General features: G+C 61.7%; 4 protein-coding genes across 4 annotated transcripts; 1 reads left to right on the top strand and 3 right to left on the bottom strand.

Annotated features, from left to right (window-relative positions):
- The first annotated feature begins 844 nt into the window (after nucleotides 1-844).
- On the top strand, nucleotides 845-2,809 carry LOC117438347 (C-type lectin BpLec-like). The gene is made up of 6 exons (XM_034073892.1): nucleotides 845-909; nucleotides 1,086-1,157; nucleotides 1,668-1,795; nucleotides 1,862-2,002; nucleotides 2,295-2,409; nucleotides 2,742-2,809. The coding sequence occupies exons 2-6, from the start codon at nucleotides 1,091-1,093 to the stop codon at nucleotides 2,807-2,809; spliced, it is 519 nt and encodes a 172-aa protein (XP_033929783.1). The 5' UTR covers nucleotides 845-909; nucleotides 1,086-1,090.
- A 395-nt stretch (nucleotides 2,810-3,204) lies between these two features.
- On the bottom strand, nucleotides 3,205-4,904 carry LOC117438346 (dromaiocalcin-1-like). The gene is made up of 4 exons (XM_034073891.1): nucleotides 4,761-4,904; nucleotides 4,269-4,454; nucleotides 3,489-3,588; nucleotides 3,205-3,272 (listed from the first exon to the last, which is right to left on the bottom strand). The coding sequence occupies exons 1-4, from the start codon at nucleotides 4,902-4,904 to the stop codon at nucleotides 3,205-3,207; spliced, it is 498 nt and encodes a 165-aa protein (XP_033929782.1).
- A 2,121-nt stretch (nucleotides 4,905-7,025) lies between these two features.
- On the bottom strand, nucleotides 7,026-18,668 carry LOC117438349 (carnitine O-palmitoyltransferase 1, muscle isoform-like). The gene is made up of 18 exons (XM_034073895.1): nucleotides 18,578-18,668; nucleotides 16,732-16,877; nucleotides 16,159-16,298; nucleotides 15,604-15,775; nucleotides 14,893-14,994; nucleotides 14,442-14,579; nucleotides 13,874-13,951; nucleotides 13,690-13,797; nucleotides 12,691-12,775; nucleotides 12,363-12,558; nucleotides 11,192-11,483; nucleotides 10,095-10,211; nucleotides 9,656-9,820; nucleotides 9,174-9,308; nucleotides 8,642-8,794; nucleotides 7,936-8,049; nucleotides 7,621-7,713; nucleotides 7,026-7,144 (listed from the first exon to the last, which is right to left on the bottom strand). The coding sequence occupies exons 2-18, from the start codon at nucleotides 16,870-16,872 to the stop codon at nucleotides 7,070-7,072; spliced, it is 2,304 nt and encodes a 767-aa protein (XP_033929786.1). The 5' UTR covers nucleotides 16,873-16,877; nucleotides 18,578-18,668; the 3' UTR covers nucleotides 7,026-7,069.
- An 807-nt stretch (nucleotides 18,669-19,475) lies between these two features.
- Nucleotides 19,476-23,205, bottom strand: LOC115946959 (choline/ethanolamine kinase-like). The gene is made up of 11 exons (XM_034073896.1): nucleotides 22,964-23,205; nucleotides 22,388-22,496; nucleotides 21,953-22,066; nucleotides 21,739-21,872; nucleotides 21,520-21,624; nucleotides 21,066-21,124; nucleotides 20,908-20,995; nucleotides 20,717-20,825; nucleotides 20,014-20,120; nucleotides 19,787-19,868; nucleotides 19,476-19,706 (listed from the first exon to the last, which is right to left on the bottom strand). The coding sequence occupies exons 1-11, from the start codon at nucleotides 23,188-23,190 to the stop codon at nucleotides 19,653-19,655; spliced, it is 1,188 nt and encodes a 395-aa protein (XP_033929787.1). The 5' UTR covers nucleotides 23,191-23,205; the 3' UTR covers nucleotides 19,476-19,652.
- Between the last annotated feature and the right edge of the window lie 1,401 nt (nucleotides 23,206-24,606).

Genomic DNA, 24,606 nt, shown 5'->3' with positions numbered 1-24,606 from the left:
CCATGCCATGATCCACTCACCAGGATGGTCCCACTGCTGCTGCCTGCAGGAGGTGTCACTGGTGTCACCGTTAACATCGGTCTCACTGATGTCACTGATATCACCGGTGTCACTGGTCTCACTGGTGTCACTGATGTCACTGGTCTCACTGGTGTCATAGAATCATAGAATGGTTTGGGTTGGAAAGGACCTTATGATCATCCAGTTCCATGGGCAGGGACACCTCACACTAAACCATATCACCCAAGGCTTCATCCAGCCTGGCCTTGAACACTGCCAGGGATGGAGCATTCACAACCTCCCTGGGCAACCCATTCCAGTGCCTCAGCACCCTCACAGTAAAGAATTTCTTCCTTCTATCCAGTCTAAACCTCTGCTGTTTCAGTTTCAACCCGTTACCCCTTGTCCTATCACTACAGTCCCTAATGAACAGTCCCTCCCCAGCATCCCTGTAGCCCCTTTCAGATACTGGAAGGCTGCTATGAGGTCTCCACGCAGCCTTCTCTTCTCCAGGCTGAACAGCCCCAACTTTCTCAGCCTGTCTCCATACAGGAGGTGCTCCAGCCCCTGATATCACTGGTCTCACTGTTGTCACTGATGTCACTGGTCTCACCGGTCTCACTGGTGTCACTGGTGTCACTGGTCTCACTGATGTCACTGGTGTCACTAGTCTCACTGGTCTCACTGGTCTCACTGGTGTCACTGGTGTCACCAGAGCCGTTGCAGAGTCACTGCAATAGCAGCACCATTCCAGGAAAGCAGAAGTTGGGGTTTCCAGGAACGTGCCCCCGGAGCAGCCATAAAGGCTCTGAGCACCGGAGCAGGATCAGCCCTGACACAGGGAGCGACCGAGGGAGCAGCCTGAGCCCTGACACCCACTGACCACCAGAGACACACCGGAGCTGACTGGTGAGTACCATGGGAGCCAGCACCCATCCAGCACCCATCCAGCACCCAACCAGCACCCAAACACACCCATCCAGCACCCATCCAGCACCCAACCAGCACCCATCCAGCACCCATCCTCCCCCCAGCCATGGGCTCCACAGCCCCACACATCCTGGTGCCATCCATCCCATCCGCAGGCAGGATGCGTGCAGGGTCCCGGCTCCCTCCTCGCCTGCTCGGCTGCCTGCTCCTCGCTGCCTGCCTGGGAGGTGATTAACCTAACTAACCCTAACCCTAACCCCTGAACCCTGAGACCCCAACACCCCCATCCCTGATCCCAATCCCTCATCCCAGATCCCTGATACCTCTTCCCTGTTCCCAGCTCTCTGCTCCCCAGTCATTGACCTCCACTCCCTGCTCCTTAACCCCCAGTTTGCAATCCCAATCCCCAATCCCTTTCCCCAGATCTCAGTTCCTACTCCCTGCTCCACAGTTCCCAACCCTTGGTCCCCAATCCCTGATCCCATCCTCATCTCCATCCCATTGCAGCCCAGGTCCCAGCCCTGCCCTGAGGGAAATGGGGGTGTCCCTGGATGGGGGGTTCCATAAGAGGGTGTCTCCAGAGGGGGTGTCCCTGAGTTTAGACAGTCCATGGTAGGGGTGTTCTCTGGATGGGGTGTCCCTGCTGGGGGTGTGTCACTGGGGGTGCAGCTCTCTCCCCACCCCCAGCAATGGGTGCTGTGGGTGCCCCCCATCACTGTGTGTCCCATGTATTGCAGGGTGCCTGGGTGCCCCCCCGGCCCCTGTGCAGGGGGAGGACGGAGCCCCCTGCCCCAAGAACTGGCGTCCATTCAGGGGCTATTGCTATGGGTTCTTCCAGGAGCTGCTGACATGGGCTGAGGCTGAGGTGGGTCTGGGGGCTCCGGGGGGGGGTGTCTGTGGGTGCTGGTGCTGACACCCCTGTGCCCCACAGGAGGAGTGCGAGCGCTATGGCTCTATGGGGCACTTGGCCTCCATCCACAGCGAGGGTGCCAGCAATGTCCTGGCTGCCTACCTGGAGAACCAGGGCCATGCCACGGGCAGCGTCTGGATCGGGCTGCATGATGAGGAGCATGTGAGTGATGTGGGGCTGAGCCGGGCATGGGGACACTGTGGGGACATGGGGGATGCTGAGCCAACATGGGACACACAGACCCACATGGGCACCCAGACCCAGTGGGGACATGGGGGACACTGAGCCAACATGGGACACACAGACCCGCATGGGCACCCAGACCCACTGGGGGCACATGGACCCAGCATGGGACACACGGACCCAGCATAGGCACACAGGTACACATGGGGACATGAACACACCACGGCACCCACTGACCCCATAAGACACACGGACCCCCATGTGCCCCCAGTCCCGGCAGTGGAAGTGGTCGGATAGCTCAGCTGTAGACTACACACGCTGGGGCCCAGGACAGCCCAGCAAGATGTGGGCCAGGGAGGACTGTGTGGTGCTGCAGGACCGGTCCGGTGAGCCATGGGGACAGGGGGCACACGGGACATGAGGGTGTGTGAGCTGTGGGGGTGTTGTGGTGTCGGTGTTGAAGGGGTGACGGACACGATGGAGGTGGGTGATGGAGATGGGATGATGGAGGTGGGAAACGGATACGGGAATGGCGGAGATGAGGGTGATGGAGATGGGGTGATGGATGTGAAAGAGTGTGACATGTGGGGTGCTGCTGGTGGAAGGGGGGTGCTGGTGGGTGCCTGTGGGTGCTGGTGGTGTAAGGGGTGTGCCAGTGCTGGAGGGGGGTTCTGGTGGGTGCTGGTGGTACCTCTGGTGACCCTCTGCCTGTGCCCAGGTTTCATGCTGTGGTATGACTACGACTGTAACAGGAAGTTCTCCTTCCTGTGCCAGCACCAGCCCTGAGGAGCTGTGCCCTGGGAAGCCCTCCTGCCTGCACCCCCCAGTGTACCCCCAACCCTGTACCCCCTCATACACCTCCCCATGAACCCCCAGGACACCGGCACCAATAAAGCTCATCCCCAGCACCAGCACCACCTGTTCTTCTCCCACCACACGAGTGGGCACCAGCGGTGCCACCACCACAACCCGTTTCCCATGGATGGGGACAAAGTGGGGCTATGGGGACACCCCTGCCATGGAGGGGCTCCTGCTGCCATGGGGACACCTCCAGGACACAGCAGAGAACACACGGGGCCAGGGGTGCTCGGGGGGACTTTATTGTAGGGAGGTACATGGAGGTCTGGGGGTGATGGAGATGATGGGGGGTGATGGGGGGCACAGGTCTGTGGGTGCCCTCCTTAGGCAGCGTATTTGCAGATGAAGGGTTTCCTCTCGCTGCAGGACTCGATGTCCCAGGACATGAAACCTGCAGGAGATGCACCATAACTGCCCCCAACTGCCCCCCAACTGCCCCCCAACCACCCCCACCTGCCCCACATCACCCCCAACTGTTCCCAACCACCAACTGACCCCAACTACCTCCCAGCTGCCCCACATCACCCCCAACCACCCTCCATCACCCTCCACCACCCCCCATCCCCCTCCATCCCCCGCATCCCCCATGATCCCTGTAGGATCTCACCAGCCGCATCCTCCAGCGCAGCACAGTGCGGCCCCGCAGCACCATCGTCCCCATCCCAGGCTGAGTAGCGCCGCCGGGACCCATCCACCCAGGACCAGGCCTGGCCCTGAGCACCACCATGGGTCAGTGACAGGGGTGGGGATGGGGACAAGGATGGGCAGGGACAGGGACAGGGATAGGAACCAGCAAGGATGGGGATGGGAGCAGGGATGGGAAGGGATGGGCAGTGACAGGGACAAGGATGGGGACAGGGATGGGCAAGGAGGGACATGGACAGGGACAGGGATAGGGTTAGGGTGGATGGATGAATGGATGGATGGATGGATGATGGATGATGGATGGATGGATGCATGGATGGATGGATGGATGGATGGATGATGGATGGATGGATGATGGATGGATGGATGGTGGATGGATGATGGATGGATGGATGCATGGATGGATGGATGATGGATGGATGGATGATGGATGGATGGATGCATGGATGGATGGATGATGGATGGATGGATGATGGATGATGGATGGATGGATGGATGATAGATGGATGGATGATGGATGGATGATGGATGGATGATGGATGGATGATGGATGGATGCATGGATGGATGATGGATGGATGCATGGATGGATGATGGATGATGGATGGATGATGGATGGATGGATGGATGGATGATGGATGGATGCATGGATGGATGGATGGATGGATGATGGATGATGGATGATGGATGATGGATGGATGGATGGATGCACTACAGACAGCACTGGGGGCATCGCAAGGGGCACTCACCCTCCGGTAGAGGCCAATCCAGACGTTGTCATCATCATCCTCCTCCTCGCGCTGTGGGCGCTGGTGCCAGCGCCGCTGCTGCCGCTGGCTCTGGCTGATGAACGCGGCCAGCGCCCGGTGCTCCTCGGGGGTGTGCAGAGAGGCCAAGTGCCCCCCCCCACGGGCAGCCTTGCACCAGGCCTGGGGGTACAGGCAGGTTGGGGGGTACCACAGCCATGGGGCACACACACACACACACATACACATACATACACACACACACATACACACACACACACACACACACACATACACACATACACACACACACACACATACACACACACATACACACACACACACACATACACATACATACACACACACACATACACACACACACACACACATACACACACACACACATACACACATACACACACACACACACATACACACACACATACACACACACACACACACACACACACACACACCCGGACCTACCTCTGCCCGGCGCCAGCTCAGCTCCTGCCCGAAGTACCCATAGCAGTGCCCCCCCAGCGACAGCCACTCACGGGGGCACGGACCCGCCTGCACCCCTGCAATGGGGGCTGGGGTCAGCACCGGGACCCCCATAGCCCTGCCCATAGCCCCGCTTAGGGGGCTGACCCTGAACCAGCCCGGTTCGAGGGGCTGGGGAAGGCAGAGCGGAGGCAGGGGGTGCTGCAGGGTGCAGGCAGGGGGTGCCGCAGGGGACAGGCAGGGGGTGCTGCAGGCTGCAGGCAGGGGGTGCTGCAGGGGGCAGACAGGGGGTGCTGCAGGCTGCAGGCAGGGTTCAGGGTGCTGCAGGGGACAGGCAGGGGGTGCTGCAGGGTGCAGGCAGGGGGTGCTGCAGGGTGCAGGCAGGGGGTGCTGCAGGGGACAGGCAGGGGGTGCTGCAGGGGACAGGCAGGGGGTGCTGCAGGGGACAGGCAGGGGGTGTTGCAGGGGACAGGCAGGGGGTGCTGCAGGGCGCAGGCAGGGGGTGCTGTAGGGGACAGGCAGGGGGTGCTGTAGGGGACAGGCAGGGGGTGTTGCAGGGGACAGGCAGGGGGTGCTGCAGGGTGCAGGCAGGGTTCGGGGTACTGGGGTCTCACCTCGCAGCCGGGGGCTCAGCACCAGGCAGCCGATCAGGCAGAGCCTCAGGAGAGCCGCGGGTCCCATCCTGACCTGCGCTGAACAGGGAGGCTGGAGCAGGCACTGCACCACTGACGGCCCCTGCACCCACCGACCCCCCGGCACCCACAGACCCCCCAGCACCCACCGACCCCCCCCAGCACCCACAGACCCATTTCCTGCCCCACTGCACCCACCCAGAACCCCCCAGCACCTGCGGGACGGATGTGGTCGGGTCAGGCTGGAGCAGCCGCAGCCGCCCCGAGGCCTTTATAGGGACGATGGGAGGGGGGGAGGGAACAAGAGATGGGACACGGGTGATGGGACATGGACTGAACCGCACAGTGTGACCTATGGGAGCGCCCACAGCACCAGTGCAAACACCCAGTGCACCCAGTGGCACCCACACAACAGCACTGGGCGCGCTGCCCAGCCGGGATCAGATAAGGAGCAGGACCCAGCGGCTCCAGACGGACACGCGTGATGGCTCCGGACACATTCCCAATGGACACGCGTCACGGATCCAGACACGAGCCCAATGCACGGGCGTCACTGACCTGGATGTGCTCCAGTCAGACCTGTGTGATGGTTCTGGACACACATCACAGCTACAGACAGCCCCTGTGTGATGGTTCTGGACACACATCACAGCTCCAGTCAGACCTGTGTGATGGTTCTGGACACACATCACAGCTCCAGTCAGACCTGTGTGATGGTTCTGGACACACATCACAGCTCCAGACAGACCTGTGTGATGGTTCTGGACACACATCACAGCTCCAACAGGCTCCCAGTGACACATGGTGGCTCCTGACATGCTCCAGCAGGTTGCTGTCCCCACCAGGACCCAGCCTGGATTCACCCATCTGCAGCTTGTGGGTCCCCAGTGCAGATGTGGGTGCAGGATGGGGCCCTGATGTGAGATGGGCTCAGCACTGGGCAGGTCTCCCCAGCCCACTCTGCAGTGACACCCACAATCCTGGCTGAGCGTTGGGAGCCCCCAGCCCCATAGGATCTGGGACACAGCTGTGGGGCTGGGGACGGTGGTGGTGAAGGTGGCCCCATGCTGGTGGGTACAGAGGGGACCTGGCTGCAGGGACACCCCTGTGACACCTCCCTCTCACCTCCACACCGTGTCCCAACACCGGGATGCTGCTCTGGCACAGGGAGCAGGCAGGGGTGTGCAGGGATGTGAATGGATATGCAGGCAGGGAGCAGGCAGGGGTGTGCAGGGATGTGAATGGATATGCAGGCAGGGTGCAGGCAGGGTGCAGTGAAGCACTGGGGGATGCTGAACCCCCCCCCCCCAGCTCCAGCCCAGCCCCAATGGACGCACCAGCCACGGTAGGATGGTGCCACTGGGGCACTGTGCCCCACTGCACACCCCACGTAACAGGCACCAGCACAACGTGTATCACCAGTCACCGGCTGCACCCTTCATCTGCTGCCCATGGGACGGTGCTGGGCACTGCAGGACCCCCACGGTGCCATGCTGGCTACAGGGGATCCATCCACATCACACCAACAACCTTTATTGGAAGGATGATCAGAGCAGAGCCCCTGGGAACCCACCAGCACCCCCAGCACCCCCTCTGGGACCCAGGCTTGTGCAGCCCCCCCCCAGCCCCATGCCCCCTGCCCAGGGCTTGGCTCCAGCATCACTTGGGCTTGTCAAAGAGCTCCGCGACGTCCAGCATGGCCTGACGGATGTGTCTGCCGAAGCGCTTGGAGTCCTGTGGGGCAGCACCGTGACCCACAGCCCCCAGTGCCACAGAGCCATGAACTGGGTTGTGTGGGAGGGACCTTAAAGCTCCTCCAGCTCCAACCCCTTCCACTGGAGCAGCTGCTCCAAGCCCCTGTGTCCAACCTGGCCTTGAGCACTACCAGGGATGGGGCAGCCACAGCTTCTCTGGGCACCCTGTGCCAGCGCCTCAGCACCCTCACAGGGAACAGCTTCTGCCTCAGAGCTCAGCTCAGTCTCCCCTCTCTTGGGCAGGTTCAAGCCATTCCCCTTGGCCTGTCCCTACATCCCTTGTCCCAAGCCCCTCTCCAGCTTTCCTGCAGCCCCTTTAGGCACTGGAGCTGCTCTCAGCTCTCCCCTTCTCTTGTCCAGGCTGCCCCAGCCCAGCTCTCAGCCTGGCTCCAGAGCAGCCCAAGTGTCTCCATCCCATTCCCATCCCATTACCATCATTCCCAGCCCCACTCTCACCGTCTCAGGACTCGAGAACTTGCTGGACACATGGAAATTGATCAGGTTTTCCCCAGCGATGATGTAGGAGACACCATATCCATCATCCGCCACCTGCGGGCAAAGGGGAAGGTGGGACCCAGTGTGTCATGGGGCTGGGGCACTGCCTGCAGCCTGTCCCTGCCCAGGGCCATGGCGGGTATGGGGCATCAGCTTCCCCTGGAACCCCACGATACCCCCATGATTCCCCCATTATCCCCCAGGACCCCCCCAGTACCCCAGCACTCGCCTGCACCCCCAGGACCCCCCCAGTACCCCCTCATTCCCAGTACTCACAGGCCCGAAGCCACCACCAGTGGAGACGTGATCAGGGAACTTGTTGAGGTCAAACATGTTGAGCTGCTGCTGTGGGGTCTGGCTGGTGGAGAGACGCCACGGCTCCGACAGCACCTGCAGCGTGGCCAGGGCACCAGTACAGACCAGTACAGCCCAGTGTGCACCCCAGTACAGCCCAGAGCAGCCACTGCACCCTAGTGACACCCTGCAATGGCAGCTGGGCACAAGTGCACGCTGTAGTGTGTGCAGCCCTTGCACATGCATGTGCTGTGACACGTGAGGGTGGTGGCTTTCACCTGCACACCCATGCAGTGTCCTGTGTGCCCATGCTGTGTCCTGTGTGCCCATGCAGTGTCCTGTGTGCCCATGCAGTGTCCTGTGTGCCCATGCTGTGTCCTGTGTGCCCATGCTGTGTCCTGGGTGCCTATGCTGTGTCCTGGGTGCCCATGCTGTGTCCTGTGTGCCCATGCTGTGTCCTGGGTGCCTATGCTGTGTCCTGTGTGCCCATGCTGTGTCCTGGGTGCCATGTGTGCCTATGTGGTGTCCCGTGTGCCCTGCATGCTGCTGTGTCCATGTGCTATCTGTGCCCATGCTGTGTCCCATGTGCTGTGTGAGCCCATGCCCACCCCATCTGCTATGTGTGTCCATGCCCATCCCATGTGCTATATGAGCCCACCCCATGTCCCCTGCCCCACGAGGCGCTGACCTGGGCGAGGAAGGGTGACTGCAGCCCCAGGTACCGTGACATCAGGTACAGGCAGAAGAGGTGTCGGTCGATGCCAGCGCCGGTCATGGCCAAGCGGTACATGAGCTGGTGCTTCTCTGCTGCCAACCGGAACAGCCGCTGCCGCTCTGCACGCTGTGGGCACCAACACACACCGGGGACACTGTGTCATGTATGGCACAGACACCGGGAAAGCCCCAGACACGGGACCCAGCCATGGGCACCTCAGGAGAGATGGGATGCCCCAAAGGACAGGGACCACCATGAGGGACACAGGTCCTCCTAAGGGATGGGGGCACCTCCAAGGAGCAGGGACATTGCCAGAGATAAGGACCTCCATGAGGGATGAGGGGTTTGGAGCACAGGGATCTGGATGTCAGTGAGGGATGGAGACCCCAATGGGGGATGTGACCTCCTGCAGAGAGGGGCACTACCCCAGGGCTGTCATTGCCCAGGAGCAGGAGCCCCACAAGGACACCCTATGGGATGTGACACATGCAGCCCCGGTGCTCACGCTCTGTGCAGGGTCAGCCATGCTGCGCACAAAGGCTGTGGATTCGGTGGTACAGGAACGCACGGTCTCGGTGCGGCCGTCGCGGAACAGCCGCGTCATGGATGCCTCGTACGTCAGGCAGAACTGGCCCTTGTCCTGCCCGACCGGCACAGAGCCTCACATTCCATCCCAACACATCCCACATCATCCCATCACACCTCATCCCAGCACATATTCCATCCCAACACATCCCACCTCATCCCACCCCATCACACCTCATCCCAACACATCATATCCCACCTCATCCCATCCCACCACACCACATCCCATCACATCCCAATGTATCCCCATGTCATCCATCCCATCACATCCCAACACATTCCATTGCATCCCCTCTCCTTCCAATGCAACTCATCCCACCCCATCCCATCCCACCTTATCCCACCTTCATCCCACCACATCCCATCCCATCCCAATCCCATTCCCATTCCCCCATTGCTCACGCGGAAGTGTGCGAGCTGGAGGCTGATCTGGATGAAGGCATCGGGGCTGGTCCTGCAGCGCTTGATGAGCCCCTTCCCGAACTCCGAGAAGTGGAACACATGGAAGTCCACGTCCTCGGCCAGCGTCCGTGCCAGGAGGTATGAGCGCTCAATGGCTGCACAGCACTGCAGGGACACGGACACAGCATCCATAGGGACACAGCATCCATAGGGACACAGCATCCATAGGGACACAGCACCCATAGGGACACGGCATCCATAGGGACACAGCACCCATAGGGACACAGCATCCATAGGGACACAGAACTTGCCCCACATCACCCACCCTGGGTACCACCATGCACTGGGACACCAGAGGGACAACACTACCTCGTGTGCTGGTGCCATGGGGCAGAGAGCACCCCCGGATGTGGGGCAGGGGTTGGGGGTTCATACACACCTCCTTTGGGATGTCCCACTGCAGGCGCTGCGGGGGGGGCAGCATCGTGTTGGGCTCCCCTTTGCAGTGCCCATCCTCCGTGTAGCCCAGCTCGAACTGGTCTGTGGCCAGCATGAACTGGGAGGGGAGAGAGGTGGGTGTGGGGCAATGGCTCCTGAGACCCCCAACACCCTCCAGACCCCCTACCCCTGATCCCCCCCCAGCACTGCCCCATTCCCCCCAATCCAACCTCCACTGCCCCAGTGTGAGCCCCCCAAGTCTTCCCAGCCCCACACCTGCCCCCCAGGAGAGGGGTCCCTGACTGGGGGTGTCCAATGCAGGTTCCCAGCCTGGGGGTACTCAGTCTATTGTACACTATAAAAGTTCCCAACTGGGGGTGCCCAATGGGGTCTCTAACCCTGGGGTGCACCACAGGGGTCCCCAACCGGATACACTCCATTGAGGGTGTCCAATGAGGGTCCCGAACTGTGTGATGCTCAAGTAGGGGCACCCAATGGAGGTCCCAAGCGCTGGGATACCCAATGAAGGTGTCCAATGGGATTCCCTATGGGGTGCCCATCACTGGGGTTCCCAAAGGGGTGTCCAATGGGATTCCCAAAGGGGTGTCTAATGGGGTTCCCTATGGGGTGTCCAATGGGGTTCCCAAAGGGGTGTCCAATGGGGTTCCCAAAGGGGTGTCCATGGGGTCCCTATGGGGTGCCCATGGGCAGCCCCATCCCCAGTGCTCCCAGTGGGGGTCCCAAAGGGGTGTCCAATGGGGTTCCCAAAGGGATGTCCAATGGGGTCCCTATGGGGTGTCCAGGAGCAGCCCCATCCCCATGGTTCCCAGTGGGGCTCCCAAAGGGGTGTCTAATGGGGTTCCCTATGGGGTGTCCAATGGGGTTCCCAAAGGGGTGTCCATGGGGTTCCCTATGGGGTGCCCACGGGCAGCCCCATCCCCAGTGTTCCCAGTGGGGCTCCCAAAGGGGTGTCCATGGGGTCCCTATGGGGTGTCCACGGGCATCCCCACCCCAGTGCTCCCAGTGGGGGTGTCCATGGGGTTCTCTATGGGGTGCCCATGTGCATCCCCATCCCAGTGCTCCCAGTGCTCCCAGTACCTCCCAGAGGTGCCCTACGATGGGTGCATCAGCCCACGAGTGCTCCGCATTGGCCCCGATCTTGCCGTTGCTGTAGACCACGAGCGTGAAGGACTTGTCGAACCAGCGGTCGCAGCAGTGCCCGTGCAGCAGGGACTTGGCGTACGCGTCCATGCAGCCCTCCCGCCGCGGGGCGGCGCCATGAGCCTCCGTGTCCAGCGACACGAAGAACGCGGCGCGTTCGATGGCGTCCAGGGAGGCTTTGTTGGGGCCGCGGCTGAAGAACCGGGTGCGAGCATCGGCCCACGGCACCCTGCGGGCGGGACACGGGCTGGGACACACTGACACCCATAGGGACAGTGTGTGCCCCACTGAGACCCATAGGGACAGCGAGTGTCCCACTGAGACCCATAGGGACAGCACATGTCCCACTGAGACCCATAGGGACAGCGTGTGCCCCACTGAGACCCATAGGGACAGCGAGTGTCCCACTGAGACCCATAGGGACAGCGTGTGCCCCACTGAGACCCATAGGGACAGCGAGTGTCCCACTGAGACCCATAGGGACAGCACGTGTCCCACTGAGACCCATAGGGACTGCGTGTGTCCCACTGAGACCCATAGAGACAGTGCGTGCCCCACTGAGACCCATAGGGACAGTGAGTGTCCCACTGAGACCCATAGGGACAGCACGTGTCCCACTGAGACCCATAGGGACTGCGTGTGTCCCACTGAGACCCATAGGGACAGTGTGTGTCCCACTGAGACCCATAGGGACAGCACGTGTCCCACTGAGACCCATAGGGACAGCACGTGTCCCACTGAGACCCATAGGGACTGCGTGTGTCCCACTGAGACCCATAGGGACAGCACGTGTCCCACACTGACCCATAGTGAGTCCCCACCCATGGGAGACCCCAGGGCCCCATCCCCTGTGCCTGCTGCTTGGCAGCACACGCACAGCACCCACTGCATGTAAAGCACCTACAGCACCCACAGCAACACAGCACAGTGTGCATGGTGTGCACAGCACCCACAGCATGTGCCACATGCACAGCACCGGCTGCATGCACAGTATCCACACACTTGCTGTACACCCCATAGCCCCACATCCCAGCCCCACACCTCTCCCCCGCGGTGAGCACCACCAGCCCCATAGCCCCACATCCAGCCCCACATCCCAGCCCCACACCTCTCCCCCGCTGTGAGCGCCGCCAGCCGCTCCTCTCCCGGCTGCGGTTCCGAGGGGTCATCCAGGATGCGCTGGAACTGGAGCTGTAGGTCACAGGGCCGCAGCAGTTGTGCCCCTTGGTACAGCCAGAGCCGGTAGAACCGCCCGCGGTGGTACACAGCCACGTGCCGGCTGTCCCCGAGGTGCAACAGCTGGTCTGTAGCGGGGACATGGACAGGGTGTGCGGTGGGACATGGGTGTCACAGGCACCCCACAGACAGGGACACCCTGACACAACCTGCAAGGGTTGGGGTCCCCCTGTGACCCCACAGTCCCATGTGCCCCATACCGGTCTCCCTGCCCGGAATGCGGGTGGTGTTGAACATTCTCTCTGACTGGGATGAGCACATGGGGACGATGCCCAGAGCCATCAGCTGTGGGGCAGAGGTGAGGGGGGCTGTGAGCTGCACCCCAACAACCCAGACCCACAGATAGATACCCCTGCACACCCAACCTGCACCCCAACAACCAGACCCACAGATACCCCTGCACACCCAACCTGCACCCCCCAACCCAGACCCACAGATACCCCCGCACACCCAACCTGCACCCCAACAACCCAGACCCACAGATACCTCTGCACCCCCAACCTGCACCCCAACAACCCAGACCCACAGATACCCCTGCACCCCCAACCTGCACCCCAACAACCCAGACCCACAGATACCCCCGCACCCCCAACCTGCACCCCAACAACCCAGACCCACAGATACCCCCGCACCCCCAACCTGCACCCCAACAACCCAGACCCACAGATACCCCCGCACCCCCAACCTGCACCCCAACAACCCAGACCCACAGATACCCCTGCACCCCCAACCTGCACCCCAACAACCCAGACCCACAGATACCCCTGCACCCCCAACCTGCACCCCAACAACCAGACCCACAGATACCCCTGCACACCCAACCTGCACCCCCCAACCCAGACCCACAGATACCCCCGCACCCCCAACCTGCACCCCAACAACCCAGACCCACAGATACCTCTGCACCCCCAACCTGCACCCCAACAACCCAGACCCACAGATACCCCTGCACCCCCAACCTGCACCCCAACAACCCAGACCCACAGATACCCCGGCACCCCCAACCTGCACCCCCCAACCCCGACCCACAGATACCCCTGCACCCCCAACCTGCATCCCCCAACCCAGACCCACAGATTCCCTGGGACCCCATAATCCAGCCCCACAGACCTCAGGGCCCTGCACCAGCCCCACAGTGCCTCCCCCTGCCCCACTCTGTTTCCCCAGCCCAGGACCCCATCAGCCCCACAGATCCCTACAGGAGGCAGCTCTCCGCGGTCCAGCTTGCGGCGGTACAGGATCATGGCATGAACAGCATTCCCTGCGCGCGCAGCCTGGATGGGGCTGGGGATGGCATACAGGAAATCCTGTGGGGCACAACACCCCATGAGGATGTGGGGCAGTCCGGGGGTCACACAGCACTGGGAACACCCAGACCCATACCATGGCGTAGTAGTTGCTGTTGACCATGATGGGGCCGCGGCCGCGCAGGTAGATGTATTCCTCCCACCAGTCACTGACCTGTGGGGATGGGGTGGGAGGAGATGGGGATGGAGGTGGGATAGAGATAACATGGGATGGAGATGGGATGGGATGGAGATGGGATAGAGATAACATGGGATGAGGATGGGATAGAGATAACATGGGATGGAGATGGGATGGAGATGGGATAGAGATAACATGGGATGGAGATGGGAGAGAGATAACATGGGATAGAGATAACATGGGATGGAGATGGGATGGAGATGGGATGGAGATAGAGATGGGATGCAGATGGAGATGGGATTGGGATGAAGTTGGAGATGGGGGACAGGACCCCCCAACCCAACAGGGCCACTTGGGATGCCCCAAATCCCCCTTCCCATGATGAGGAATGGGCAGGAGGACTTTGGGCCTGAGCTGGGGACACCATCCATGGTGCTGGATAGGGGGAACCATCACCACGTGTCAATGAGTCCATCTCACGGGGTGAAGGTCCCCCCACATCCGTCATCTGGAGCTGATGACTCACATAGTTGGTTGTCCACCAGGACTTGAGGATCAGGTACTTCTGCAGCCGTGGTGCGATTGTCTCCTTGAACTCCTTGGCCAACACCTCCATCTTGTTGTACTTCTCATCATCCATCAGTGGCCGCACTGACTCCAGGTACTGCAGAAGGGGTTTGGGTAACCCCAAACACATCCCATGCCCATCCCATGCCATCCACCCCATCTCCATCCATCCCATCCCATCCCCATCCCATTCTATCCCATGCCATCATAGACCCACCACGGACCCCCCCAACCCATCACAGATCCCACATCCCATCATAGACCCTCCATCCCCATCCCATCATAGACTCTCCCATCCCACCCTATCCCACTATCAACCCCCATCCCATCCCCATCTCATTCCATCCCTTGTCATCACAGACCCAGCATCCCACTCCAGACACCCCATCCCATTCCATCCCATCCCTCACACGGGTGATGGTGGCCTGCACAGGCGGAACAGGCAGTTTGGGCAGTGAGGTCTGGAAGCTGTAGAGCAGCGGCTTGCGGAAGGACAACACCTTCATCATCACCTGAGGGGACACGGAGCCATGGAAGGAACATGGAGTGGCCATGAAGCACACATCCCATCCCATGACATCTGCATCCCATCCCATTACATCTGCATCCCATCCCATTACATCTGCATCCCTTCCCATTACATCTGCATCCCATCCCATTACATCTGCATCCCTTCCCATTACATCTGCATCCCATCCCATTACATCTGCATCCCTTCCCATTACATCTGCATCCCTTCCCATTATATCTGCATCCCTTCCCATTACATCTGCATCCCATCCCATTACATCTGCATCCCTTCCCATCACATCTGCATCCCTTCCCATTACATCTGCATCCCTTCCCATTACATCTGCATCCCTTCCCATCACATCTGCATCCCTTCCCATTACATCTGCATCCCTTCCCATCACATCTGCATCCCTTCCCATTACATCTGCATCCCTTCCCATCACATCTGCATCCCTTCCCATTACATCTGCATCCCTTCCCATCACATCTGCATCCCTTCCCATTACATCTGCATCCCTTCCCATCACATCTGCATCCCTTCCCATCACATCTCCATCCCTTCCCATCACACCCAATCCCCACCCCATCGCACACCCACAGGCACTGACCATCCAGACGCGTGTTCTGCGGCTGACGCGGCCGTGGGGCTCGAACATCCACCCATGGTAGGTGAGGAGCAGGCGCAGGGTGCGGCGGAACAACAACACCGTACCCAGCCACACACCGGTACCGAACAGCACCGCGCTCAGCATCGTGCGCCCATTGGGGCTCAGGACAGGGCTGCAGGGACATGGCACATGGGGACCCATGTGGGGCTGAGCTGGGAGGGGGGATGCTGAGTGCACCCATGTGGGGCTGAGCTGCAGGGTGTTATGGGGGTGGGATGTATGGGGTTGGCTCCCAGGGCAATGTCATAGCCCCTGTGACCGTGTAGGGTGTTGGAGACACACACGTGGGTCCATTGTGCCCATGTGCTGGGACATGGGGGTGGGCTGCACCATGGGCTGCAGCACTGTGACATGGAGGTGGTGGCCTCATCCCATGGCTCTCTATGTCCCCTATGTCCTTGTGTGCCCATATCCCCCTTGTCCCTGGTATCCCCCATGTCCTCATGTTCCCCCTGTGTTACCCCATGCCCCCGTGTCCCCATGTCCCAGTGTCACCTCTGGGGCAGGTAGTGCTGGATGCGGGTGATGAGCCCCCGGGAAGGGTCAACCTGGCAGTAGACGGAGCCAGCAGTGGCCATGACCACGAGCGCCCAGCTGGATGGGGAGGCCGGGTACACCCCACTGAGGAAGGTGTTCTGTGGGCAGAGGACAGCAGTGAGCGGGGTGACAGTGGGGTGACAATGGGGGTGATGGGGTAATGGTGATGGGATGATGGGGATGGGGTGTCAGGATGATGGGGTGACAGGGTGTTGAGGTGACAGGGCATCAGGGGTGTCACAGTGATGGAGTGACAATGAGGGTGACGGGGTGATGGGGTGACAATGAGGGTGACGGGGTGATGGGGTGACAATGAGGGTGAGGGGGTGATGGGGTGACAATGAGGGTGAGGGGGGTGATGGAGTGACAATGAGGGTGACAATGAGGGTGACAATGAGGGTGACAATGAGGGTGACGGGGTGACAATGAGGGTGATGGGGTGACAATGAGGGTGACAATGAGGGTGACGGGGTGATGGGGTGACGGTGACTGTTGGGGTGACAACAGGTGATGGGGGTGTTGGGTGCACACCTTGGCCTGCACCAGGCGCTTCTTCCACGCGTGTGCAGCAGCGAGGCACAGCTGGCGCACAGCCTCATGGCTCAGCCGCAGGTCAACACCCTCCGGTGTGACGGTGAACTGGAACGCGACCGCCTGGTGGGCTTCCGCCATGGTGCCTGCAGCAAAGAGCACCGTGGGCACCGGGATGCACACACAGACACACACATGTGGGTCTGCACACAGCCCACCCAACACACCCCAGCCCCATGGGCACAGCCTCACTTGGGGATGGCTCTAACGGTCCCACCCCACACATCCCAACCCCATGGGCATAGCCTCACTTGTGATCCCACCCCACACATCCCAGTCCCAGACATCCCCCCCCAACACACTGCAGCCCTATGGGCATAGTCCCACACTCTCCCACCCCAGACCATGAGCCCGGCCCCACATGGGGACACCCCCAGGTCCCCCCCCGGCGCAGGCCCCACATGGGACACCCCCGGGTCCCCCCCCCCACAGGCCCCACATGGGACACCCCCGGGTCCCCCCCGGCACAGGCCATGGTTGGCTCTGGTGCCGGTGCTGTGGTCACACGGCCTTGGCCAAGGGCCCACTGAGGGAAGGGTCAGAGGCAGCAGCGACTGCGGCACATACACATGGGCAGGGAGGAACATGGACACACACAGGGACACACACACACATACAGGGACACAGGCACAGTGATACGCACAGGGACACACACACCCCCCAACACCCCTCACTTGCAGGCAGCTGCCTGGGCCCTGCCCACAGCCAAGGACAAGGCAGCGGCAGCCCCAGTGTCAGCAGCCTCACACAGCACATGGTACATGGCACACACTGTCCCCTGCATCGGGGGGTCCCCTGCACACAACTGTCCCCTGCACTGGGATGTGGCACACAGCACATGGCACACATTGTCCCCTGTAGGGGACCATGAAGCCGGGGGGCCACTGCACTGCATGGTTACACTGTACTGCGCTGCTTGCGCTGCATGGACTCCACTGAGCAGCTACAGCAGCCTGCACTGAACCACACTGCACTGAACCACACTGCACAGCTGCACCACGCTGCACAGCCACACTGCACGGCGTGCATTGCACTGCACAGAGCTACTACCTGTTAACTGGTAACCACTACTGCTCTGCACCCCACTGTGTTACACTGCACTGAACCAGATCACCCTGCCCTCAAGTGCAGTGCACTGAGCGGCACTACCCTGGCTACACTGCATGGCTCAGCACTGCAACCTGCTGCGTGCAATCATAGAATCATAGAACAGTCAGGGTTGGAAAGGACCTCAAGATCATCCAGTTCCAACCCCCCTGCCATGGGCAGGGACACCTCACACTAAACCATATCATCCTGCACTGCAGGACAGTGCAGACAGCGCAGGACAGTGCAGGACAGTGTGGCATGGCACTGCACAGCACGGCACTGCACAGCACTGCACGGCACTGCACAGCACAGCACTACACAGCACAACACTGCACAGCACAACACTGCACAGCACAGCACTGCACAGCACAGCACTGCACTGCACAGCACAGCACAGGACTGCACAACACTGCACAGCACAGCACTGCACTGCCCAGCACAGCACAGCACCGCACTACACAGCACCACACTGCACAGCACAGCACTACACTGCCCGGACCGGTACAGGGTGACCCTGCCTGGCGCTGCCCCCACGGTCCCCGCACCGCGGCGGTCCCGAGCCCCCCCTCCGCCCCCCCAAGGTCACCGGACCCGGGGGCAGTGTGGCCCCTCTCCCCCCGCACACGTCGGGTTCGGGTCCCCCCCCGGTCCGTGCCCGTGTCCGTGTCCCCCCCGGGGCACCCCCCGTGCCCGGTACCTGCTGCGGGACCCCGACAGCCCCGGCTGGCTCCGGGTAACCGGACACCGGCGGCAGCGGCACCGCCCCGGGAGCGCGCACGGGGGGACCCGCACGGGCCGAGGGGGATCCGCAGCACCGGTCAGGAACCGGCAGGGACAGCGGAGACACCGGATACCCCTTGGGAGACACCCGCACCGAGGGGGGATCCACACCTGCAGGGACCGAGACCCCAGGACAGAGACACTGACACTGGGGGGGGAACCAGTATCCCAAAGATGGAGAACCACCGGGGGCAAACCCACATTACCCGGGGGGGGACCCATATCCTGGAGGACCCCCATCCTCAAGCAGGGACCCGCACACTGCCTCCCTCAGTCATGCTGGGTACATGCACACGCACATGTGTGTGTCCCATCACCTGCTGCACACACAAGCACGCTCTGACCCCCAGTGCTGCCCCACATGTGTCAAGGGCCCAGAGGCCACGGGGAGGGTGAAGCCATGACCCCCCGTTGCTGCTGGTGGGGAAGGGGAAGAGGTGCTGGAGCTCTGTGACCGCATGGCCCTGCTGCAAGGAGCAGGCAGGGATGGGCAGGGTAGGCAAGAGCAGGCAGGGATGGGCAGGGTGCTGGGGTGGTCCCTGCTCCCTTTGGGGGTTGCAGAGGCACCTCAGGGTCCCCCTCACCAGGTCCAGAGAGCCCATGGGGCAGGTCCTGGTGCTGTGCCCATTACTGTCCCCTCCAGCCCAGTGCTACTGCATGGCCCCAGCCACAGCCCCCAGCAATGGGGTCAAGGGAGAAGGGGTCAGTGCTGCTGGGGGGCAGAGCAGCAGCCACACAGGGTGAGCAGGCACTGATCCCCACCCCCACCATCACATCCATCACCACTGTCACCACCACTGCCATCATCACCACTGTCACCACCATCACCACCGTGTTTATTGGTCCAAGTCACATTCTGCTGTCAGAGGGAGGGGAAGGAGCAGCCCCTGGTCCCACTGCAGCCCCTGCACCAGCCCCAGAGGTGTGGGGAGGGCCATGGCAGAGGGAAACAGGCTGCACGTTGGGGTCTCTGGGGGGCACGTCGTGGGTGTTCAGCACTGAGCCTTGTGCTGGAAATAGGCCTCGAAGCGGCTCTGAGCATAGTCCTGGGGGGACAGGAGGGGGTCAGAGCTCTGCCCCCCACCCCGACACCCCACACTGGGGGGGAGCCCAGGGCAGTGCTCACCAGGTACCCGAACTCGATGGTGGAGATCTTGGCCTGCAGGATGGACCAGAGCCCCCAGAAGAAGTGAGAGGCCAAAACGAACCTGCAGGAGAGCAGCGTCACCCCTGCCCCACACACCCCACGGAGCAGTCCTGCCCCACACACCCCACGGAGCAGTCCTGCCCCACACACCCCACGGAGCAGGGGGCAGGGTTGGGGCTGATGGGGGGTCCTGTGCCCTCACGCACCGCTGGATCTCGGTGAGCATCTCCTGCTCAATGCATGCCTGCTCCTCAGGTGCTGCATCCCTGCGGTAGCCTGGGGCCTCCGAGAGGTAGTGACGGATGAAGTGCAGCTGTGGGATGGAAGTGTGGGGGCATTGAATGAGGAAAGCACAGATCATGGGATCAGATGGGTTGGAAAACACCTTCATGCTCATCCAGTCCAACCCCAGCACTGCCAAGGCCACCCCTGCGCCATGGCACTGAGGCCTCATCTCCATGGTGTGAACCCTTGCAGGGCCGGTGCCTGCAGCCCTGCCCTGGGCAGCCTGTTCCAATGCCTGAGCACCCTCTGGGGCAGGAATTGTTCCTCAGCTCCATCTAAACCTGCCCTGGTGCAGCTTGAGGCCGGTTCCTCTTGTCCCATCCCTTGTTCCTTGGGAGCAGAGCCCAGCCCCTCCTGGCTCCATCCTCCTGCAGGCACTTGGAGGAGCCATCAGGTCCCCCCTGAGCCTTCTCTTCTCCATCTGAACCCCACAGCTCCCTCAGCCCTTCCCCATCTCTTGTGCTCCAGGCCCTGCTCCAGCTCCATTGCCCTTTCCAGCTGCTCTTCCCCAGTCCTGGAGCACTGCAGGGGTTGGTGTGACCCAGGTGCAGTCTCCCTCACTGAACCCCATCCCATTGGCTCACTCCATTGCTCTGGGATGCAGCCGGTGCCCCCCAGCTCTACCTGCTGCTCCCGGCTGGGGTAGTTCTCCGGGGTAGCCTTGAAGAAGGGCCACGAATGGTGTGTGTAGTCATAGGTCCACTCACAGAAGTGGTTCCCGATGTCGAAGCCCCTGTGGGAGAGTCCAGATGAGCTGAGTCCCAGTCCCAGCCCAGCAGACTGGGAACACCGAGGACATGGGAGCCCCAACACACCGGTAGTTGTAGCTGCTGTACTCGAAGTCAATGAGCATCAGCTTGTCGGAGGAGGAGGCCTCACGCCCAGCCAGCAGCAGGACATTCCCTGTGGGGACATGGGGGTCTGGGGGTGTCCCACCAGGAATGCTGGAGCTGGGGGAGCCACAGCCACTCACCCTCCTGCACGTCATTGTGGCAGAAGACCACGGGTGAAGGGGTGGACTCCAGCAGATCCCTGTGGATGGGAATGGGACACCTCAGACAGCCACAAGGACATGGGGGTCACCAGTGCCACTGCCGCATGTGGGTGGACAGAGCTATGGACACAGCTGGGATCCAGGCTTCAGGAGCACAGAACCATGGGATGGTTTGTGTTGAAGGGACCTCAAAGCTCCTCCAGCTCCAACCCCTGCCATGGCAGGGACCCCTTCCCATGGAGCAGCTGCTTCTGCCTCATATCTACCATGGCAGAGACCCTGCCCCAGGGATGTGGGGACCCTTCCAAGAGCTGTCCCATGGTGACATCCACCAAGGACATGGGATGAACAGACCAGGTGCAGAGCAGCCGAGTCCCCCATGGCTCCTGTGAGGAGCTCAGCAAGGAGACAGGATCAGTGCAGTGCTGCTCACCGGAGGCTCCTCATCTCTGCCTCCAGGTTGTACATCCTGAGCTGCTTCAGCTTCCTCAGCTGCTCTGCCTGGGGGAAGCTGAGCTCCGAGATCTGCCTCAGGTACCTGCAGGTGGGAGATGAGTGCGGTGGTTGGATGGACACCCCTGGGTGCTGCCTCCCACCACATCCCGTGTCCCTGGATCCCACCGGATTCCAGGTGTCCAGGAGCCGCCCTCACCGCTCCATGGTCCCGAAGAGCCACTTGGGCTCCTTGTTGAAGGGCATCACCATGCCATGGAACCGGGACATCTTCACCGCGATCTCCCCGGAGATGTTGGGATCCCGCAGGTCCTCGGTGCGCAGGCGCCGGCTCTGGGGGTGGTGGGGGGGGTTGGAGCCTTGGGGTGACCGGGGGGGGGGGTCGGCAGGGGGGAGGCTCCCCCCGTCCCTACCGGGATGTACTGCTCCAGACGCCCCTCTGGGAACACCCCCAAGAGCCGCGGCCCCAGCGCCCGCTCTGCCAGCACCGCGAACATCACACTCTGCAGCACCAGCGAGTCCAAGCCCTGCACAGGGGGACAGGAGGTACCACAGGGGATGGGGGTACCTCAGGGTATGGGGTGATGGAGGGTACTGGGAGTGCCTGAGGGGTGTTGGGGATGGTGGGGACTGATGGGGGAGACTGAGGGATAGTTTGGGTGTGGGCGGGACTGGGGGTACCAGGAAGTGATGGGGGTACTGGGGGAGCTGGGGGGTACTGAGGGGTGAGTGTGGGTACAATTGGGGGGTGTCAGAGGTGCTGGGGGTGATGGGGGGGACTGAGGGATGCTGGGGTTGCTGTAAGGAGGTTACCGGGGGTGCAGGGGGAGCAGGGTGTGGGTGCTGACCTGCAGGATGGCCCCATAGACGCGCAGCAGGACCTGCCGTGGCTCGTCCCCCACGCTCAGCACTCGCTCCGGCAGCCAGCACTTGTACAGCAGGTTGCTGAGCCCCCCACTGCGGCCCCACATCAGCATGGACACCGCAGCGGTGGGGCCATGGGGGGCAGCGGGGCAGGGGACTGGGACACGGGGGGGGGGGCAACTGGGGGCACTGGGACACCAGCCGGGGGCAAGTGGGGAACACTGGGACGGTGGTAACGGAGGCAACAGGGGGACAGTGGGAGAGAGACTGCAACACCCGGGGCTGGGCAAATGGGAGACACTGGGGGACACTGGGAGGGTGACTGGGCTACCGGTCAGGAACAGCTGGGGCACACTGAGAGGAGGACAGAGACACCGGCTGGGGGGATAACTGGGGATACTGGGAATGGGCCTGGCACACCAGTTAGAGGGCAACTGGGAGCCACTGGGAGGGAGCCAGGGTCTGCTGGGGCAGCGAATGGGAGGCAGTGGGAGGGGGGCTGGGACACCAGTATGGGGCAAGGGGAAGGCACTGGGAGCGGGGCCCGGGCAGGCCCGTACCTCACAGGCTCGATGCCGAACTCGTCAGGCGCGATGAGCTTCCAGGAACCGGCCAGGAACTCCCGGCACCAGGCGAAGGCTCTCAGGCGGGTGGCGGCGGGCACGGACCCGGCACCGTCCCCGGCCCCAGCACCGGAACCAGGCACCGGTACCGGTACGGGCCCGGCCGCGGACGAGGGCTCGGGAACGGCCCCATCTCGGACGGGCACCTCCCGTCCCGCAGCCATGGCCGCCGCTACCGCCCGGCCCGGAGAGGGGCGGAGCTGAGCGCCTGCCTGGCCAATGGGAAAGCGCGTCGGGCGGTGACGTGCATAGCGCAGCCAATGAGCTGTCTCGGGGGTGGAGCTGCAGCGGGATTGGTGAGCGGCGGGGTCTGTTCCAGCCCAAGGCATTCCTTGATGCTGGATCCTCAGTCCCAATGCTGGGATCCTCAATCCCGATGCTGGGATCCTCAGTCCCGGTGCTGGGATCCTCAATCCCGGTGCTGGGATCCTCAGTCCCGATGCAGGGATCCTCAATCCCGATGCTGGGATCCTCAATCCCGGTGCTGGGATCCTCAATCCCACTGCTGGGATCCTCAATCCCACTGCTGGGATCCTCAATCCCGATGCTGGGATCCTCAGTCCCGATGCTGGGATCCTCAATCCCGGTGCTGGGATCCTCAGTCCCGGTGCTGGGATCCTCAATCCCCATGCAGGGATCCTCAATCCCGCTGCAGGGATGGACACGCTGGGCAGGCGCTGGGAGCGGGGCAGGCTCAGCGCTGTGGGTGCTTCCAGCCCAGTAAAACTGTGCTTGACTCCGGCAGTAACGTTTGTGTCACCCATGGCACGAGCCGAGGCCGAGACACCCAACTCCTGGGTGCTGAGAGACACCCAGTGCCACCCAGTGCCACCCAGTGCCACCCAGAGCCACCCAGTGCCACCCAGTCGGGTGCCTGGAGCGGGATGGGTGCAGGAGGAGCTGGTGATCATGGAATGGTTTGTGTTGGAAGGGACCTTAAAGCTTCTCCAGCTCCAACCCCTGCCCCAGGCAGGGACCCCTTCCACTGGAGCAGCTGCTCCAAGCCCCTGTGTCCAACCTGGCCTTGAGCACTGCCAGGGATGGGGCAGCCACAGCTTCTCTGGGCACCCTGTGCCAGCGCCTCAGCACCCTCACAGGGAACAGCTTCTGCCTTAGATCCAACCTGAACTTCCCCTGTGTGAAATGTGAATTCACTCCTCTAAACAAGGTAACAAGGTCTTATTGAGGGACAAAGTCAATAAAGCAAAAGCGAACAGCACTGGGTGCATGACCATAGTGCAAATGATCAGTATTTGCTACAGGTTTATATACGTCCACAATTCCATCAGTCACATGCATGTTCATAATCACTGTGTATAGGCAGTGAACATGATAACGAAGTCCAGTGATTTATTATCATAAGTCTCCTCCTCTTGGCATCTGTGCACAGCTCCAGGTTGGGCAGAGAAGGACTTGGGGGTGTTGGTCAATGAGAAAATGAGCATGAGCTGGCTGCAGTGTGTGCTCCCAGCCCAGAAAGCAGCCGTATCCTGGGATGGGTTGGCACTGGAACAGGTTGCCCAGGGAGGTTGTGAATGCTCCATCCCTGGCAGTGTTCAAGGCCAGGTTGGATGAAGCCT

This window comes from Melopsittacus undulatus, unplaced genomic scaffold (assembly GCF_012275295.1).
Source record: "Melopsittacus undulatus isolate bMelUnd1 unplaced genomic scaffold, bMelUnd1.mat.Z mat_scaffold_151_arrow_ctg1, whole genome shotgun sequence".
Taxonomy (NCBI): domain Eukaryota; kingdom Metazoa; phylum Chordata; class Aves; order Psittaciformes; family Psittaculidae; genus Melopsittacus; species Melopsittacus undulatus.
The sequence above is the reverse complement of the archived record's forward strand: the minus strand, read 5'-3'. Positions and strand labels throughout refer to the sequence as shown.

Excerpts from the sequence above, each read along its gene's own strand:
- LOC117438349 (XM_034073895.1), bottom strand. The coding sequence starts at position 16,872 with ATGGCGGAAGCCCACCAGGCGGTCGCGTTCCAGTTCACCGTCACACCG. Across the intron at positions 12,559-12,690 it reads CATTCCGGGCAGGGAGACCG|ACCAGCTGTTGCACCTCGGG; the intron begins GTATGGGGCACA and ends TCCCCGCTACAG. Across the intron at positions 8,795-9,173 it reads TGGCTGACCCTGCACAGAGC|CGTGCAGAGCGGCAGCGGCT; the intron begins GTGAGCACCGGG and ends TGGTGCCCACAG.
- LOC117438347 (XM_034073892.1), top strand. The coding sequence starts at position 1,091 with ATGCGTGCAGGGTCCCGGCTCCCTCCTCGCCTGCTCGGCTGCCTGCTC. Across the intron at positions 2,003-2,294 it reads GGCTGCATGATGAGGAGCAT|TCCCGGCAGTGGAAGTGGTC; the intron begins GTGAGTGATGTG and ends ATGTGCCCCCAG. Across the intron at positions 2,410-2,741 it reads GGTGCTGCAGGACCGGTCCG|GTTTCATGCTGTGGTATGAC; the intron begins GTGAGCCATGGG and ends GCCTGTGCCCAG.
- LOC117438346 (XM_034073891.1), bottom strand. The coding sequence starts at position 4,904 with ATGGGCAGGGCTATGGGGGTCCCGGTGCTGACCCCAGCCCCCATTGCA. Across the intron at positions 3,589-4,268 it reads GCCTCTACCGGAGGGTGAGT|GCCTGGTCCTGGGTGGATGG; the intron begins GCCCCTTGCGAT and ends GCTCAGGGCCAG. Across the intron at positions 3,273-3,488 it reads TGCGCTGGAGGATGCGGCTG|GTTTCATGTCCTGGGACATC; the intron begins GTGAGATCCTAC and ends CATCTCCTGCAG.
- LOC115946959 (XM_034073896.1), bottom strand. The coding sequence starts at position 23,190 with ATGGCTGCGGGACGGGAGGTGCCCGTCCGAGATGGGGCCGTTCCCGAG. Across the intron at positions 20,826-20,907 it reads TACAGCAGCTACAACTACCG|GGGCTTCGACATCGGGAACC; the intron begins GTGTGTTGGGGC and ends ACTCTCCCACAG. Across the intron at positions 19,707-19,786 it reads CCATCGAGTTCGGGTACCTG|GACTATGCTCAGAGCCGCTT; the intron begins GTGAGCACTGCC and ends CTGTCCCCCCAG.